The sequence below is a fragment of the Sarcophilus harrisii genome, chromosome 3 (assembly GCF_902635505.1).
Source record: "Sarcophilus harrisii chromosome 3, mSarHar1.11, whole genome shotgun sequence".
Taxonomy (NCBI): Eukaryota; Metazoa; Chordata; class Mammalia; order Dasyuromorphia; family Dasyuridae; genus Sarcophilus; species Sarcophilus harrisii.
Genome location: NC_045428.1, coordinates 16,493,991 through 16,513,574, shown reverse-complemented (window position 1 = coordinate 16,513,574; position 19,584 = coordinate 16,493,991). Strand labels below are relative to the sequence as shown.

The window sequence follows — 19,584 nt, the reverse complement described above, 5'->3', positions numbered from 1 at the left end:
TAAGTCAGCAGAACTAATCTGCAAAGGAGAAAAGAGAGAAGGAGAAAGGAAAGGAAGGAAGGGGGAGATTCATCTGGGAAGCCTTTTCTGATAACATTAGACTACATGAGTCTCTTCTCCATTTACTTCATATATGTCACATACAACACACGTCTCCTAGTGCATTAATTGTTTTAGATATCCTTCTTTATCTATTCAACTGGATTGTAAACTCCATGTGGGCTAAGAACCCATCTTATACTTGTTTTGATCACAAGTACTCCCTATGGTGCTAGACACACAGTAAGCAATCAATAAATAATAGTTGGTTCCAGAAACTAGCATATTAAATAACTAGTATAATATAACAAATGTTCTTTAAAACATTCTGGCTAAATCTGTGTATTTTTAAAAGAAGAAAACTAACAGATTAAAGGGATATTGTAGGATTCCTTATTAATTCCTTCAAAATAGCTCTTGTAATGAATGGTTGAATGGGTGGTGACAGATGAATATGCCTGTAGATTATCAATTTGCAAAGAGAAAAAAATAGAAATGAAAAAGAAAAACAGTATTAAGAAAACAGTAAATGTATATTCCACAAGATAATGAAACAAAAATTCTCTTGTCTGTTAGTAACAGAAAAAAAAAAAAAATCTAAGATTATCAAGTCTTGGAAAACAATTATAACTTTAAAAAAAAAAAAACATGTTTTTCTAAATGATTGCAGTGACAGCAAAAAAATAACATCACTAATTTGAAAAAATAAGAGGACTAAAAGGTAGTCTATGATTAGTTCTAAAGAAGCATTATGACATAGTGGAGAGAACTGGTCTTGGAACTAAGAAAACTTGGATTCAAGGCCTGTCTCTGATACATCTTCACCATGTGATTGAGGCAAATCACCTAATATACTTCAACACTTAATAAAGAAAATCAACAGATATTCTTTTAGCCCTGACGCATTGTGAAAAAAAATTAGACACTAAATAGGAACCAAAAAAATTGGGGAATCTCTGCTCTAAGTTGTAGAGAGAGAACAATCTGGACTGGAAGATTCTCCTCACGTAGAAATTCCCGATAGCAATGAAATCAAAGGTTTAGGCCCTAGGTCTAAAGACAAGTCTTGCAGTTTTCAAAATGGAGTTTCTTGTTAAAGAGGAGCAGTTCAATGACTTTTGTTTTTAATATTATAAATATAAATGTATATGAATATTAGTAAAACAACTAGGTAGCACAGTATATAGAGCACAGGGCCTGGAATCAGGAGTGCTTGAATTCAAATCTGGCATCAACTGTGTATCCCTGGGCAAGTCACTTTACTTCTGCCTCAGTTTCCCCAACTTTAAAATGGGAATAAAAACAGTATCACCCTCCCAATAAAAAACATGAAATAATAACTATAAAGAGCTTTGCAGACTCAAAAATACTACAAAATACAAGCTGTTAGCTGTAGCAACAGTAAAGTACAAGGTGATAAAAAATTCTATTTACAATGAGCCTCTATTAAACAGTGACATGTTAAATATATGATCATGAATTATTCTACAACCTACTGACAAGACCATGAATTCTGAAAGCATTATTAACTGCCTTAACTTATAAGACTGAAAAACTAAAAATGAAGCTTTCAAATTTTACATGGTACTCTAATTACTACAAAATCAAAATCCAGTGTAAGTAAATAAGGATTTATTGTATGTACTTACTTTCTTTTTGTCTTTTGGTTAGGTATCTGATTAAAATATATACATTAAAAAATCCATGCAAAAGAAGAAACAATTTTAAAGAAACAACATCTGAGTTCCAAACTCTCTTAACAAAAGCAAGATACCAAGGGAATGGAAATCATTATGTTCACTCTCTCTCTCCCAAAAAAGTAGTGACTAAAAACTAGCAATTCACATATCTACCTTCTCATTTTCATCATATTTTTACAGGACTCTATCAAAGGAGAATATGTAGGTTTTCACAAACTATTTTCTACATGGGACTTCTTCTATGTCATCCAACTGATGGATACAGAATGAATACAAGAAGACATTATTTGCTGTTTTTTTTTTTTTTTTTTTTTTTTTTTTTTTTAGGCAAGCACAGACTTAAAGACACTTCTCCAATAAGATTTTTTATGATATGCTATAATCACATAAGATTCCTTGATAGGAAAAGACCTGGAGTTGGAAGAGATCTTTGAAAACATCTATTTCAATTCGTTAGTTTTGCAGCTGAAAAAACTGAAACTCAAAGAGAATTGAGGTACCCAAGAAGCATGCAAGCTAAGAATTTGAACTCAAGTCTGCTGAATCCAATCTTCTCCCCATTCTACCACACCATCATCTCTTTTGTTCAAAATGATCATCTTTCTTAGTCTAACATAGTGATTGTTTATATATAAATGGCTGCTCTGTAAATCTCAGTTACAATCTTTATGTATTGACAATCCTATTAGAAAAATTGCATAAATTCGTATTTTAATCATGAAATATTCTCTTACACATACAGAAAAGAATGGCTACTTTAAAGGACTCCCTAACCTAAATCTGTACTACTTCATGGCCTACTCACAAGGGCCTTTAGTTTTGATTTCTTGAATAAACAGCAAAATATGCCCCTAGCTAATGAATAAAGATTCATGGCAATCAGCCCAGAGATTCAATAAACAGCATGAAGTCCTCATATGGGAATCCCTAGTTCATGAGTGAGCCTGGCACTTCAAATCCCTAAACCACTGGACACCAGCTGCACTCAATAGGTCTTTGGGATGTCGCATAACACTCTGCATTATTACAAGTTCCCATTAGGCAATGAAAGAAAATCAACCCTATTGTAAAGTCTTCAATCCACAGGAAGTGACCAGTAATAGCAGCCAACAAATCATATGGGATGGGCGAAAACCATTATAAAATGAAAATGTGATAGAAAGTTATAAAGTAGAAGGGAGAATCATATAACATTAAAAAAAAATTAAAAAAAAAATAGGCTGCCCTAAAATTTAGATCTTCAAAAAGGAATTCTTGAAAAAGTTTGAAAATTTACTCTGGAAACTATCACAACAATCTTATCATAAAACCAAACTAGACAGCATCATATATCTCTTTATAACTTACAAAATACCTGATACATATTGACTTATATGATTGTTCCTGTGAAGGTCTGTCCTGATTCAAAAGCCATCACTTATTATCCACTACACCACATTCAAAAGATGATGATGAAGTGATTATAAGGTCCTATATTTAAGGGAAACGGCTGGCCTTTATTAATGTATTTCTCATTAGATATATAAAGCAAAAAATAAACCACAACCAAAAGTAAAAACTATCTACCATCTCCACAAATAAGCAACTTCTTTAGGAGTTATGATTTCTTAGCATAACATGGATCATCAATTAAAGTAATTTCAAGGAGTAGCTTGGAATTAATCATGGCAGATATAAAGTTAATAAATTACTCTATAACTTTTTATAAATCACATGTAAATTGCAAACCTCTGGTACATAAATAACTATTTTCCACCTGTTTTTATTCCTCAAAATCTAAAAATCACCCTTGAATTATTTTGTTCACATAAAACAACAAAGTTCTTTGTATTGCTTTGATTTCCTTAAAAAAATGAAGTTTTCCTAATTAAAAATGGAATCACACAAAGAATATAGTAATAATGCTACCTCAAGTCTTGGGATAACCTAACACCTTTTGTCTTAAAAGCGTGACAGGCTTTGTATAAACACAAACACACAATTTATATGAGCCTTCAATCCAGCACTTTGCTCAGATAATGAGGTATTTTTATTAATTTAATTTTCTTGTTAGCTCAAGGCTAACCAGGAAACTTTGAGTTTTGACCTGTGACTAGGAAAATCTTTCTAAAATAAACAAATACATATAATTATTCATGAGAAAACTAGTACACTAACATACTGTTAGTGGAACTATGAATTAGAAAAATCTTTCTAGCTATCCATTTGGAATTCTTTGGAAAAAGTACGTTATACCTTTAATTCTTTGAAGGCAGGATTCCATTACTAAATATAAACCCCAAGAAGTTAAAGGAAGGATGATTTCCATACTTACCAAAATATTCATAAAAGCACTTTTTGTAATAATAAAGAACCAGAAACAAAGTGTATTCTCACACATTGGGAAATGGCTAAATAAACCATGATATATAATTTAATAAGAGTAACATTGTACAATGAAGTCAACTTTGATCAACCATAATAACCATTCTTTACCTAAATAACAGCTGCTTCATCATAGCAGAGAAGAAAGGACCTACAAGGGCCAAATACTGCATATATTATCAGACATAATCACTCTAACAGTTATTTTTGCTTAACTATTTTTTACAAGGCAGCACTTAATTCTGGTGGGGAATCAAGATGGGAAGGAATGATCTATCCAGAAATCCAGAGGCAAAAAGAAAACAGTAAAAATTATTTTAAGTGCATGTGTGTGTGTATGTACATAAATACATTTGATATTTCACATACATATATGTGCATATACATACACTTCTTTCTTGCTATGGTCAAGAAGAATGTATTAAACATAATTTAATCTTTCTCTGATAATTGGGACTCTTTCGTTGCCTCCATATCACCAGGGTATAGGTAAGTGATAAATACACACTACAAATGTGTATGAGATTAGGTTATATAGGAACCCCTGACCTTTTTTCTCTATACCCCACAAATATAACCTCAGTGATCTTCATTTATAAAACAGAGATGATATATGCCTTGACAGCATCAAAGGGTTGTTATGAAGATCAAATCATATAATGTCTGCAAAAGAATGCATAGTGGTCTAGTGGAAAGAGCTCAGCCACCGAGAGGTTCAACAGAGTTGGGTCTCAGACTCCTATTGAAGAAATCTAATAAATCAGAAATAAGATGAGACCTAACTAGGCAAAAGATTTTACATCTCTAAAAAGCTAGATAGAGTTACATGAACGAGGTGTAACCAAATTTCAGATAAGGACAGCTAGGTGGGTTGGCGGACAGGAGAAAGGTGGACCTCAGTTCAATTTGGTCTCAGACACTCACTGTGTGACCCTATACAAGTTACTTCACTGTTTGCCTCAGTTTCCTCATTTGTAAAATGAGTTGGAGAAGGAAATGACAAACCACTGAAGTATCTTTGCCAAGAAAACAACTAATGGGGTCATAAAAAGTTGGACATGACTGAAAACTGAAAACAACTGAGTAACAAGAGGTCACAGATATGAGCTTGTTTGCTCTTCCTTTGTCTCTTATTTATAACATTAGGGCTGGACCTGAGAACATTGAAGATTCTTTCCAGCACTAAATCTAAGATGGAAAGGGAATAAGGATTAATTAAGCACCAACTAAGTGCCAGACCTCATGCTAAGTTTTACAAATATTACCTCATTTGATCCTTACAGCGACCCTGAGAAGCAGTTGCTGTTGCTATTCCTACTTTACAAATAAGGAAACTGAGGCAGGCAGATGTCAATGATTTGCCCAGCAATACTTAGCTAGTGAGTGTCTGAGGTCTCACTGGAAGTCGACTCTATCCATTGCACCATCACACCGCCCCTAAGATCTGATATCTATCATCCAATTAAGGGAGACCCTGAATAATTGCATGCAGAAATCATCCACCCCCATCCCTCCCTTTCAGTTCCTTATTGAGCACTTACAGAGAGAAGGTGTTCTCACCACCTTCCCAGGGCTTCCACTGCCATTACCATGAGGACGGCTTCCAGATCTCCATACCCAGCAGCCTTCTCTCCTGAGCTGCAGATTTTCCACCTGGATTTCCCACTAGCATCTCAAACTCAAACTGTCTGAACGGAATTCATCTTATTTCCCCCAGAATGACCCAACTTCCCAATTTCATTTGAGGACAATGAACTCTGGGAAAGCAAATGTGTAGAGGGCTGGAGCTCCGGAGAGTATACTTGAAACAAGGATACTTACAACAAGATGTTAACTCAGTGGAATTGATGAGATGATGGTTTTTGGTATACATATACTTAGTACTTAGCATGGTGGTGTAATGGTTCTCTAGTTCACACATACACAGTGTGCTGTAATGATGTAATCATACCAAGGTATTTAAGGGCTGAGAGGACTGGAAATGAGACATTCCATCTTTGACCCTCCTTCTGGTGGCTCCCCTGTCTCCTGCACTCCTCCACCAAGATGAAGGCTGGTCCCAAGGTCTACAAAAAGCTAGCCCGAACATTACAACACCAAGCCTCAAGAAAGATAACAAGCAATGAATTTGTTTTACTAGATTAATATATACTTGTCTTGAGTTTCTGCTTTTTTTAATTGTTCAGTGAGGGAGAGAGAGCAGACTAAGATTCTAAAACACCAGAATTGAGTGGACTCATAGGCGGTCAAGAGGAAGGCAATCCAATGGGAGAACTTAACATAAAAAAAACATAACATAAAAAAAAATAACAATAACACTAACCTATAGATGAAAATAGTAGTGTTACTTGATGTTTTAGGGGGAAAAAAAGAATCTACCTTCTCGTTCTACTTTTTGACCTTGATCTCTGAGATCTATAGGATTTTCCTCGGCCCCTCGATCTACTCCGACTTCGTTTTCTTCTAGATCCATAAGAAGAGCTACTACTGGAACGGTGCCTGCGTCTGAAACAATTTTACATTGGTTATGCTTTAATGAGAACTGGCTGATGATGTTGTTTCTATTGACGTGAATAATATAATTTTATAGATCTGAAATATCACCATTTTTTTTCTAATTTGTACTTTTTTCTTCTAGACCATGGATTCTCTCTGAACCACCCACTCTCATCCCTCCCCCACCTTAAAAATACTTTCCCTTCAACTTCTATAGCATCTTTCACATTTCTTATTGAACTTCTATTACTCTAATTTCAAGTTGTAAATTTTTTTTTTTTTTAATCTATAGTACCATAAACTTCCTGAGGCTGGTGACTATATTTGAATTTCATTTTAACTCTCAACAGCACCAGGAATATTGCCTTGCAAAAAGTAGGTAGTACTTAGTGTTTATTTAACTAAGTAATTAAGTGTAAGGCAGAGAGAAAGTATTCTGTTTCCTTTAAACAAACAGAAACAAAACAAAACATTTCTCTTTTAATACCACTTCTAATCACAAAAGAGTAACTACCTGAAGATATTTCAATTCCAGGAGTAGTTTTTCAATTAATGTTAGTTATTCTGCTCTATGACTACATTGCAGTACACAAATGCCTCATGAAAATGTACTAAGAGTTTGAAATGCTTATGATTTCTAAGATGAAGATCTGAATTTTTCAACTAGTAAAATAATAGCCCCAAAACACAAGTTGATGGAGTTACTAAACTCTATCTGGAATTTCCTCCACTTTGCTAAATAACTGAAATTTCTGAGCTCACCTTCTATCATAAGAATGTGAGCGAGGCTGGAGATCTCTAGACCAAGATCTTGACTTGGACCTTGATTTCCTTCCTGTCTTCTTACGGCTGAAGGTTCTACTCTCTGAAGAACTACTTGAAGATGATCTTCTTCTATGCTTTTTTTTCCTCTTACTTCTACTCTCTTCTTCAGTATCTGATGAACGACGTCCCATTTTTGTAAGCTGAAATTAAAATAAAAATTATAATTACTTCTAAGATAGAACTGTACTATATGTATCTCTCTACATATACACACACACATATTATTCTTACAGTTGCTAGACGGAGAAATTTCAAAAGAGTATTTTGTAAAATTAAAGTCTTACTTTAAAAAGGCTGTAAATGTGCCAGCGTCCTTGATGTGACATGAGAAACAGCTAAGTTATGATTTTTTGGCATTTCAAAGAAATTGCTTTTAGAATTGATGGTTGATTTAAATTTTCCCCCAAATCTTCAAATGCCTTACAAGAAAGCTAATGCCAGTAAAGGACACTATGGAAGTGTTCTTTTGTATCTTAAGCTACATTTATCATCAGAAAGCATGACATATGTTTGGAAGACTTTCTACCTAGTCTTTCAATTTCATATTTTCTGAAAACAAAAGATCTTCAAAATAAAGACCAGAAGCTAAAAATATTTCAAGCCCTTTCTTTTAAAAAGTACATTTCTAAAATCATTTAAGTAACTCACTCCCTGTAAGAGAAGAAATATTCAAGACTGCTATCTTTGTGACTTCCACCAAGTCCTTTCAATACTACAAGCTTCACTGTCTTCATGTATAATATGATGGGTAGGGCTATATGGTCTCAAAGATCCCTTCTACTTATAAGTTCTATAATCAATTGAGAAATGTATATGCAGCCAGACTAAGACCTGAGAAAAGAAACAGTACAGCAAACAGTACATCCCTGTGCAATATTGATATTTATTTATATACATGCATATATGGATGTCACAGTTTAAGAACGCCAATAGGATGTAAGCTCCTCAAAGTCAAGACCTGTTTCATTACCATCTCTGTCCCTAGTACATAATAGGGCAGTGCCTGGAACAAAGTCTTACTGATGATTACCATTAGGTGGAAGACCATTTCAGAGGAAGCAAGCAGGATGGTGAAGGACCTCAAACTTATGTGACATGAGTTTTTCAGCCTGTAGAAATGTGTGGGAGGAAAGGGATAGATGCTTTTATTCAAAGTGTTGTCAATTCATCTCAACAAGAGTAAGCAAAAGCTAGTATATTTCTTTGTTATAGTTAACTTGGTGTTTAACTGCTTTTCTGAATAAATATTGTAACTGCATCAGTGGTAGAAATAAAACTAAATTCAAAAGCTGGTTCTTCTGACTAACTCAAAGATAAACTCAGAGAAAACTAAAATGACAGAAAACCTTTGGTCATTTCTACTTAGCCTTGTGTTCGACAGGATGAAAATGAAGGGAAATGCAGTATAATGACTTAGCGCAGACACAAAGTAAGTGACTGACAGAGCCGGGGCTTGGATCTCAATGCTCCTAGAAGCTTCATGAGATAGAAAACCAGGAAATCTGAGTTTATGTCTCAGCTTCCTTCTATGACCTTAGGCAAATAAATTTATCAATGCAGGACTCGGTTTGTTCCTCTATTAAAAGGAAGGATCCAGACAAGATAACATTCAAGGATCCTTCCAATTCTAACATGATTCTATGATTTCAATGATTTTTAATTCTCTACTGAGCTTACTGCGGAGGAGAGTCAATAATCTAATAAAGAGCTAGTCATCCACTTAACTAACTGGACTCCAAATTAGAATGGAGCAAGTGCCTGATGGAGATCAAACCAAAAGAGATAAGAAAGTCAGGAGGGAGCAATTCCCAATTCCAAGTGGCCAGATGGACAAGGTTTCATGGAATAGGTAGCACTTGAGCTCTTAAAATCCTTTAACAGGTAAAAATGTAGAAACTGTTCCAGGCATGTGGCCTGGCTAGTGAAAAGGCAGGAAAAAGCCATTCCAGTTTGGTAACAGGGTACAGAGGGGAATAAAGTAAAAGAAAATTGGAAAAATGAAATTCTTTGAATGCCTTCAAGTATCACATTATGCAACTACTTTTATAACTTCTCATTTACTCATTTCATCAGCTGCCCTTACCCCTACACATAACATTATTAATGCATAACTTGTCTGCTGAATATTTATCTACTTTACAAATTATTTCCTTTACTTCTTTAGTTACAAAACTGTGACTTACTTTAAATACAAATACCTGGAGTGCAGGGACTAAAGGTATTTTACTTCATCTACAAAGGATTGGGCTTCCTCAACTTCAGAACATTCTACAAGATGATATCAATTTGGAAAGTCATACCTCCTCAGCACCCATATTCCACTCCTGATTGGAGGCTAATAGCTCCTCCCAGATTTTCCAAGAGTTAAGGATAGCACCCCCAGAATCTTTAACATTTCCCATTTAGCTTCTTTCTTGAATTTCATCATCTCCAGAAACTCATTATTTTACAAACTGAAATAAATTTGAGAACACAACTCCTTCCTAGATCATTTTCTTACTTGTACTCCAGCTCCCCAGGACTTCATCATGTTGGTGATTATTTTTGTGTGTAGGCTCACCCCCCCTAGAGAAGGGGCCAGGGATGCTTTTGTCTTTCTTTGGAACCCTAATGATTAGCACAGTATCTGACCCATAGTTGGCGCTTAGTAAAATGCTTATTGACTCTTTATTCTGAGGGTCCCATACGTGAGGAGACAAAATAAAAGCTCTCTGGATAATGAATTGGTCACAGGTTTCTATTATCTTCTTGTCAATTCAAACCGACTACCTACAAAGAGAACCATCAGTGCAGAAAACCCAACCACAAGATGACTGCAGCTGTCAATCTTGAACATTGGAAACCTAGGGTCTCGGTAGAATTCTTCACAGGCCCACTTCACCCAATTCCTCAAGCAAGAAAAAAGGAAGATACTGACTACTGATAACTATTTTAGAACTTCAGCTAATATTCCTTCCAAAAATTTTTTTAAAAATAGAAAACCACAATCCATGTTGCCAATTAAAGACATAGAGCCAAAATGGAATAATCCATGGAAAGATTAAAAGGTTTCATGACCAGGGTCAATTTTATTGCATTTTTGTGTCAGGTTTTTGGTCCTTTTCCAGTTTTTAACTCCTTTTTGGAGGCTGACAACTATTCTCATATATTTTTAAAAAGCCAAGGAAAACAAATGTTCCTAAGTAGCACAATTGTTTAAATTTTCTTCGACTCATATCTAAAACCAAAATGATCTTATAAGATAAACCTGCCCTTCCCATTTTCTCTTTCCCCATTTTTCTAATATCTCAGGCTCTTGACCATCCTCCACCTTACTCCAAGTCCAATACAATGTCATTTCTATCTCCCACTACAACTATCTTCAGGTTCTCATCTCTAAATTAGAGAGGTTTCAGGTGTGATCCATATCTGAAAAAGAACCCTTCTACATCATATACTGGGTCATCTCGATTTGTTCCAATGGCCTCCAGGAAGAGGACTTCATGATTCTGCCTTTTGAGCTAACCTCCTCAGAAAGGCCTTCTCCAGTAATTACCTCTCTTCTTAATCCCTTCCCGTGTGGCTTCAGACCTCATCAACCCACCAGAACTGCTCTCTCTTTGGTGCCAGACGCAACGTCCTTTTGTCAGACCTCGTGCTCCTTGACTTCTCTGCAGCCTTTGACACGGCTGGTCACTCACTCATTCCTGATAGCCTCTTTTAAGTTTCTGGACACTCCTCTCTTTCTTCATTCCCCTCTTACCTCTCTGACCACTGTTTCTCTGTCTTCTTCGGGGGGATCCTCTTCCAGATCACACACTCTCGCCATAGGTGACCCTCAGAGTTCTGCCCACCTCCTCTCCTTCTTCTATCTTACTCTCACTCAGTGATCTCCTCAGCACCCTTTCTGATGATTCCAAAATCTATCTATCCCTCTCCAAGCTCTCTGCTGACCTCCAACAACCTCACATCTCTATTTGCCTTTGTCCAGTAGACTTCTAAAACTCAATATATCCAAGATGACACTCATTATCTTTCTCCCAGGACTCTTCCATATTACAGTAGAGTACCACACCACCCTTGCAGTCACTCTGGCTCACAACCTAGGAGTCACCCCAGATTGCTTATTATCTCTCATCTTCCCTGCTTCCCCAATATCCAAGCTGCTACCAAGTTTTGTCCACTTCACTATCAAAATCTGTACCCAATACAGCCCCTTCTCTCTGGCACTTCTTCCATCCTGATACAGATCCTAATCTCCTCACATTTGAATTGTTGGAATAGTCTGCTGGTAAGTCCTCCTGCTTTAAGTTTCTTCCCACTCTAATCCATGTTCCATTCAAGCACCTGATCATAAAGCCCCTCTATTCACATATATTACTGCCTCCAAGATCAAAAACAAACTTCATAACCTGATCCCCTTCTACCTTTTCAGTCTTCTTACACCTTACTCCCCACAAACACTCTTCAATTCGGGGACCCTGGCCTCCTAGCTGTTCCACAAACAAGATATTCCATTGTCTGGAATTTTCTCTGGCTGTCTCTAGGTCTGAAATATCTTCCCTTCTCATATTTATTGACTGGCTTCCCTCAAGTCCCAACTAAAACAACACTTTCTAAAGAAATCTTCCCCAATCTCTAATTCTGATGAGCTCCCTTAGGCAACTATTTCTTGTTTATCCTTTATACTGCTTGCTTTGTATATTTGTTAGCATGTTTACGAAGGACAGGGACAGTCTTTGGAGTCTTTTTTTGCATTCCCAACACTTAGAACAGGGCTCGGAATGTAGAATGCACTTAATATTTCACACCTGATTACTGATTCCATGATATTCAAAACAGTCCATCCCCAGTTCGGAAGTTGTTCATATGATAAGGCCTAAATTGGTCTCTTTGGATTTTAGTTTTGTCCTCCAGTCTCGTCCTTCTTCCACAGGACAACCCTTGAAATACTAGAAAATAACTTTCCTTCCTCAAACTAATTCTCTCTGTTGCTTGAACTGATTTTCAACTGGTGTGTTCTTAATGTTTAGTGCTTCAGCTCAGCTTTCTCTTCTAAACATTCTCTTTCCAAATGAGTTACCCAGAATTACCCAACATTTTCTGATATAGTCTGAAATGCAGTACTGTGTAGCACAATATTGTTATACTACAGATTCATGACGAATTGGAATTCCATTAAAATCCCCAGATCTTTTTAAGCCAGTGTTGTAACACACAGAATTTATTCCTATTAAGTTTCATCTTAGGAGAGGGAGCCTAGTGTTATCAGTCAAGATCTTTCCAAATTTTTGCTCTGTCATCTCGGCTTCTTGTCGGGTGCATTTTGGGTAAGTGTGCCCTTTGAGCCTTCATCAAAGCACAGTTTGTTCTGATAGGATCTTAACAGACTATGGTCCATCTTGCGCCTCTCGAATTGATGGGGTCCACTGCCTAGCAAAAAGTAAAAACCCCTGACTGGAATTTAATGAAGGGCATGAAGGGCAATGAAGGGCATAAAGCCCTGCACTACCTAGCTCCAAACTTGGCAACCTTTTCTCAAACCATCCTCCTTCACACACTCTCCCTTTCAGGCAATTTGACCATAGATCCAGGTCCTTTTGTCTTCTTACCCTAGATGTTGCCTTCTCTTCAGGTGGGATACTCCTGACTGTTCCCAGGCAAAAGTAATCACCTCCTCTTTATTTTCTTCCTAACCGGACCCAGCTCTGTCCTTGTCACTGGTCTCATCAGCTCCTCCATTACGCTGATTTGTGGACTTGTCTTTCCTCTATTTGATGGCAGGAGTAAGACCCATGCTCCAGTTATGTTTCTCTCCAGAGCCCAGTCTAGGGCCTTGCACATGGCAAGCACTTAAATGTCTGCTGAGCTTGTTGTATGATTCATAGTGTTTTCAACTTGGCAGTTACTAAATTGAAGCCAGATACTCCAATAAACATTGTATAAAATTGTTCCAGAATGGTTTTTCACATTATAATATGGGTACTCAAATATCACTGTTCAATCTTTTGTGGCATAGCCATCCCACCTGATCACTAATTAACACAATGCTCTTTTTATGAGATTAAACGGGACTCTGATTCAGTCACTTCATGTCTGAGTTGAGGACTCCTGTATATGAGGATACTAGTATGCTACTAACCTCACCAAAATATGATGAGGATCCAATGTATATAAAGCTGCTTATAAACAAACTAGGGTACTACAGAAGACTTTTGAGAGTCATTTGGACAGCCAAGGAGGTCAAATACATCAAACTTAAAATAATTCAGGCTATTTGCTGGAAGGTTGACTACTGAAGCTAATGCTTAAAATACTTTGACCACATAATGAGAAGATAGAACTCACTGGAAAAGACTGGTATCGGGAAAAACTGAAGTCAAAAGGAAAAAGGGAAGACAGAGAATGAGATGGATAGATAATATCATGGATACAACAAACAGGACCCTGAACAGATTTAAGAGATAGTAGAGGATAGAAGGGCCTGTCCATGGGGTCACAATGAGTCAGACATGACTCAACAAGAACAAAAAACCAGTCACATAGTAGTCAGCTTCTATTAGTTATAAAATCTGAGGTTAGAAAAAGGACCTCCTCAGAGTCTCCTCACTCAACTATACTCTAGCTTTTTAAACTGTGGGGTTGCAACATCATATGGGGTCTCAAAACTGAATGTGGGGATCACAAAATTATGATTTCTTATCAGTAAATATTTGATTGTACACTTATTTCATATACTGGGAGTCTCAGACAAAATGGGTCATGAGTGGAAAAAGTTTCAAAAGCCCGGATCTACATAGTACCACCACTCATCAAAAAGCTGAAGGCTTCAAAACTAAACTGTGGCCAAAAAAGGAATGGCTATTCTGTAAGAAATAAGGCTCAATTTCAGGGGATCATGGGAAAATGTCCATCAACTGATCCAGAGTAAAGTGAGCAGAACCAGAACCACCCATACAATAACCAGAACAGAGTCAAAACAAAGAATTTTGAAAGCCTTCGGAACCCTGATAAACACAATGCCCACGCAGGATTTCAGAAGTCTGTTACTCACCTCTTGACAGAAAAGTGATAGACTCTGTGAGAGTGGGCACAATGAGATGTGTATATTTTTGGACAGTGCCCATGTTTTGCTCAACTATACAACACAAGGGTTTTGGCTTTTATTTTTCAATGACAGGAGAAAACAGGTTTTCATTCATTAAATAAAACTTTTCTTTTAATATTTGGGCTCAAGACTTGTGTATGTTTAACAGTTAAGCTAAAAGAATACATCCTCACTAATGGTTCCAACAGTAAAATGAGATACTCTCACTCAATCTGCACATGCTTTTGAAGCACCTTCTGTGAGCTAGTCTTGTGCTAAGCGCTTGCAGCCCCATAAAGAATGGACAATCCCTACCTGTATGGAGCTCACACTCCAATAATAAAAACTGACCTGTGCGGTGTTTTTTTCAATGTGCAAAGAACTTTGCAAAGATGAGTTCCTTGCATCCTCTGATCAAGACCAATGGCCATAGCCAGAGCAGTCCGCTCAGGCTAGCTTCCCACCCAACTCTCCTGCGCAGTGGACAGACTGCATTTGGAGATGAGGTCAAATGCCACTTCTGACACTGCTCACAGCCTCCATCTGATGCCCTGTCTAGCTCTGTATTTATAATCTAGGGAAACCAAGAAGAAACACCAGCTTTGGCCACATTCAGAGCGTCTCTATGTCCATAACCAAGGTAGCAGTCCTGCTATTTTCTACTCTGGTCTCAAATCACACAGGAAGTACTGCGGCCAGCTCTGAGTGCAATGTGACCAACTGACAAGCTGGGGTCGCAGAGGAAGGCCCAAACTTGTGTAGATAAAAAGGCCTGAATTCAAATGATGTCTCTGAAACTTACTAGCTCTGTGATCCTGGGCAAAACATTTCATCTCTTAACACCCGAGTTTCCTCTTTAGTAATTGTAGGATTTGGATGAATTGGGTAAGACTCCTAAATTCCTCCAAATGGGCTTAGTACATTCGGAATACACAAAGTGCTTAATCAATTCGCTTTCTAAATCAGAGGATCTTAACCATCTGGAGTCATTAACCCTTTTGGCAGCTGAGCAAAGCCTCTTCTCAGAATTATTATTTTTTTTTAATTTATGATTAATTGTTGTTGTTCAGTTGAATCCAATTCTCCAGGATCCCATTTGAGGTTTTCCTAGTAAAGATATTGGAGTGGTCTGCCATTTCTTTCTCATTTTACAGATACAGTTCATTTTACAAATGCAGAAATACAAAAAAATAGGGCGAAGTGCCTTTTCCAAGTGCCCAGCTAGGAAGAGCCTGTGGCCACATTTAGACTCAGGTCTTCCTGACATCAGGCCCCCTGCACCACCCACTTGCTCATAATGTATAATTAAAGAAAATGCTAAATTTCATTTAGAGGTCAGTGAAAACAACAACAACAACAACAAAAACGTTGGTTTTTTGTTTCTTTTTCTCATCCAAGTTCGTTGTCCCCCCTGAAACCTGTCCACGGAGCCTTGGAAGAAGCCAGGTTAAGACCCTTCCCTACAGGGAAGCTCTTATGATCTACCCCCTTCCCATAGCAATCAACATTTTGTACTGGAAATCTGGAGGCAAGTGTGATCACAGCCTTGGAACGGCCTCCCCCTCCCTCATCCAGCTGCTGGGGACCAAACCTGGGGTAAGGTTACTGCTGGGGGGGGCAGAGAGAAGCAAGCAGGACAAACAGCTCTACATGATGCATAGATACACACACATACTCCCCTCAACCACCCACTTCTACCTACAAGCACTCACTCATATGCTCTCACACACACATACATGCGTGCACACACTTGGTGTGGGTGTGTGCGGAAGTGTGTCTGCACGCCCTCTACTCACCCAAATATTCTCACCCGCTCTTCTATACACATAGACTACACACACACTCAAATCCTGCCAGTCTCATACGGATACACTTCCAAAACACACACACACACACACACTTTTGTGGCAACTCGGTGACTCAGTAGTCAGGAAACCCTGACTTAAAATCCTACCTCGGATACTTAATAGCTCTGTGACCCTGGCAAGTCATGGAGCATCCGAGTGCCTCAGTTTCCTTTATTAAAAAATGAGGTGATGACATAACATAACATACATAAGGATGGAATACAGTAGGCACTTAATAAGTGCGTATTTCCTTCCTGCACGCGGACTAGAACTAAGATCCATAACGTCCTCACACATAGACGCACGCGCTCACACATCCCTGCCCCCAGCACAATGCCCGGCACACAGTAGACGCTTAATGTTTATTTCCTTCCTGCACGCGGACTAGAACTAAGATCCATAACGTCCTCACACATAGAAGGCGCGCTCACACCTACACTTAGACATGACAAACTGTCACACAAATAGGCTCACACACGTTCACCGCCAAACTCACGCCCCGCACCGCGCACACCGCTCACACGCCTGCTCACACTCACACACACAAGCGCGCCCACTCGCGCGCACGGGGTCCCACGCACACAAGCCCCGGACTCCACGGGCATTTACACGCTTGATGCACTCATAGACCCGCTCCCGTGCGCTCCCGCCCGCAGGAAGGGTCGCGCCCCCTCCCCCCGCACGCTTCTCGCCCGTACATTCACACCCAGCAGCGGCAGGTTTCCGCCCCCTGCCCGTGGCCGGAGGCGCGCATGCGCGCTGCGCCCCGGCTCCTCCCCCCCCCCCATCACCCCCCCAGGCGGCGGGTGCCCACGCTATCCCGGGCGGCCGGACGGGAGAGACCGGGGGCATCTTCTCGGCGCCCCCCCCCCCCCCCCGGTCCCTTTGCCCTCCCGCCTCCCCCCCCTCCTCCTCCGCGCGGCCCGCCAGGCCCCGGCAGCCCTCAGGCCTCCTCCGCTGTGCCCCCGGACTCAGGGCTCACCTGGCTCTGGGGCCCGGGGCCGCCGCCTCGGCCGAGAGTGCCGCCCCACGGAGCCGGAGCCGGAGCCGGAGCCGCGGCGTGGACGCGCCTCCTCTTGCGCCGCCGCCGTCGCCCGGCCTCGAGCCCACCTCAGTTCAAGCTCAGCGCCTTCCGGGGCCGTCGCCAGGCAGAGGCAGCCGAGCTGCCGAGCTCATCGATGCAGGCGGGCGGGCAGCGAGACCGAGCGCCGATGTGGCGGATCGGCCTCCGAATCCTCCTCCTCCTCCCCAGCCCCTCCCGGCTCGCCGAGAGCCCCAAGTGACACAGCCGAGCCGGAGCTGGGTGCGGCTCGCGGGTGGGCTGGCTCTTTCGTAATAAAGGTCAGCCGGGACTAGGTCCGGGTCCCAATAAAACACAGATAGGCCCTGAGGGGGGGCTGTAGGAGTTGGCTCTCGGAAACCGCCCCCCCCGCCCCGCGCCCGGCCGCTCGCTTATTTGGGGGTTTCTGACGAGGGGCGTCCGGCGGGAGGCGGTGTCCTCGAGTCGGAGGAAAGGGTTGTCTGAGGGCCGTCGAGGTGTGGAGCCAGGAAGAAGAGTTTTACGGGGGGGGGGGGGGGGGGGGGGGGGGGGGGGGGGGGGGGGGGGCGGGGGGGAGGGGGGGGGGGGGGGGAGAAGTGGGGGGGGTCCTTTCCTCTTTCACGCCAAAAGCAATTAAAGGAGACTGGGCGTTTTCTGAAGGTGATATGCACTGGTTCTTCCCCCCGCTACTTTCACCGTCACCCCCAGTCCTGTGTGGAAACCCATTCCCCCTTCCCCGCGCCCCAAAGCGAAGCCGCCGGCTCTGCGACTAAGGGATCTGGAAGATGGGACCCGCGCAGCAGGACTGTCCGGAGCCGCCGCTGCCGGGTATTCCAGGCAGCACCCAGCGTCCTCGGCCTAAAAGCGCGACCGAGCGAATTGTCCCCCGTCTGCCCCTCTTCGCCCCCACTCCCGCCAGTGATGTTTGTTTTTAACCGACGTATTTGACGTGTGTTTAAATCATTTCCTGGAACAGGAGGAAACCCTTAAAATGTCAATCTTCAAACCTGAGCTTTAATTAAGAAAATAAAAAGTTAAAAACGCACTTTTATCAGGTCCTGCACCACCTGCCTCGGAGGGGGATGGGGGCTTGTATTGGAACGCTTAAGGAAGCAGCGTTATCAGAACTATGCAAAGTTAAATGTTTGCAGAGCGATTTGAATTCTTGAGTTGTTCAAATAAGCTGAAACTCGGGGGATTCTGCGGTGCAGACACTGCAGATCCGGGATAACTTCCTACGAGCACCGACAGCCGCCACACGCCAGCATCCTACAGCCTTTCATTTGGCGGACTGAAGGGCAAAGTTCTTTGTTTTTCATCCTCTTGCGAATCACCGAGCTTTTTATTTGTTCTAAGGTCCTATCGTTTACCTTTAAGAGAGTCGGTTCTGTCGGGAGTTCGGGATCTTAAACTTAAATTCGGACCGGCATTAGCCAAAAACAAAAATTAAAAAGACGACGAAGTAACTAGATGAGCTGACTGGCAGTTCTGTCTCCCCCGAGTCTTCCTAGCCCTGCCAGTGACAACAGACACCGTTGGGGCGCCTTGACTATTTAAATGACCGCCACATTTGGATAGTTCGGAGCTTCACGTTCATTTAATTGGATGCATTCTTGAGCTTTCTCATAAGTAATCTGAAAAGTGAATGAAAGAGGCCATAGTTATATGCTTGTTGCGTTTTAGGTGCCAGAACACATTAGGAATCAAAATGCTTCCCTGGTAGTTTGCGACCTAAATTTTAAACCCCACTTTTAAACTCACAGATATCAGTAAATTTGGTGGGCAGTGGGGTTGTTAAGTTTTAATAGAAATAAATGTTTCAGATAACGTATTAAAATATATCTACGTAAAGCTAGGAAAAGCAGACCCACTTCTAGACTAAATACAATGATAAAATACGCTTCGAAGAATGGAAAGTTGGATTGCCAGAGATGCGATTATAGAAGTTATACCATTTGTGTAAACTGTCCCAAAGGAGGTAAACAATGGAACCCTCGGAGGCTCTAATATCCTGTAGAAATATCAACGGGAAATTTAATCTGTAAAAGGAAGGTAAAAAAGTATTATCAAAAAACAAGCAGAGGCTCCTTCTTACCTCAGGTCACCGGAGAAGAATTTTCATGAGAAGATTATATTTAAAATTTAGAACGATAATAGTTTCCCGAATTCCGCTCATTTGTGTCATTGCTCTTGGGAAAACTTTTCTAG

At 40.3% G+C, this 19,584-nt stretch overlaps 1 protein-coding gene across 3 annotated transcripts in view; it reads right to left on the bottom strand.

Annotated features, from left to right (window-relative positions):
• RSRC1 (arginine and serine rich coiled-coil 1) overlaps window positions 1–17,427 on the bottom strand; it is a 344,747-nt gene extending 327,320 nt beyond the window's left edge. For all 3 annotated transcript variants that reach the window (XM_031957568.1, XM_031957571.1, XM_031957570.1), the window contains exons 1-3: window positions 17,320–17,427; window positions 7,362–7,564; window positions 6,483–6,608 (exon numbers count right to left, since the gene is read on the bottom strand). In XM_031957568.1, coding sequence (XP_031813428.1) covers window positions 6,483–6,608; window positions 7,362–7,555 — 320 coding nt within the window. In that variant the 5' untranslated portion in view covers window positions 7,556–7,564; window positions 17,320–17,427. The remainder of the gene's footprint in view (window positions 1–6,482; window positions 6,609–7,361; window positions 7,565–17,319) is intronic.
• Between the last annotated feature and the right edge of the window lie 2,157 nt (window positions 17,428–19,584).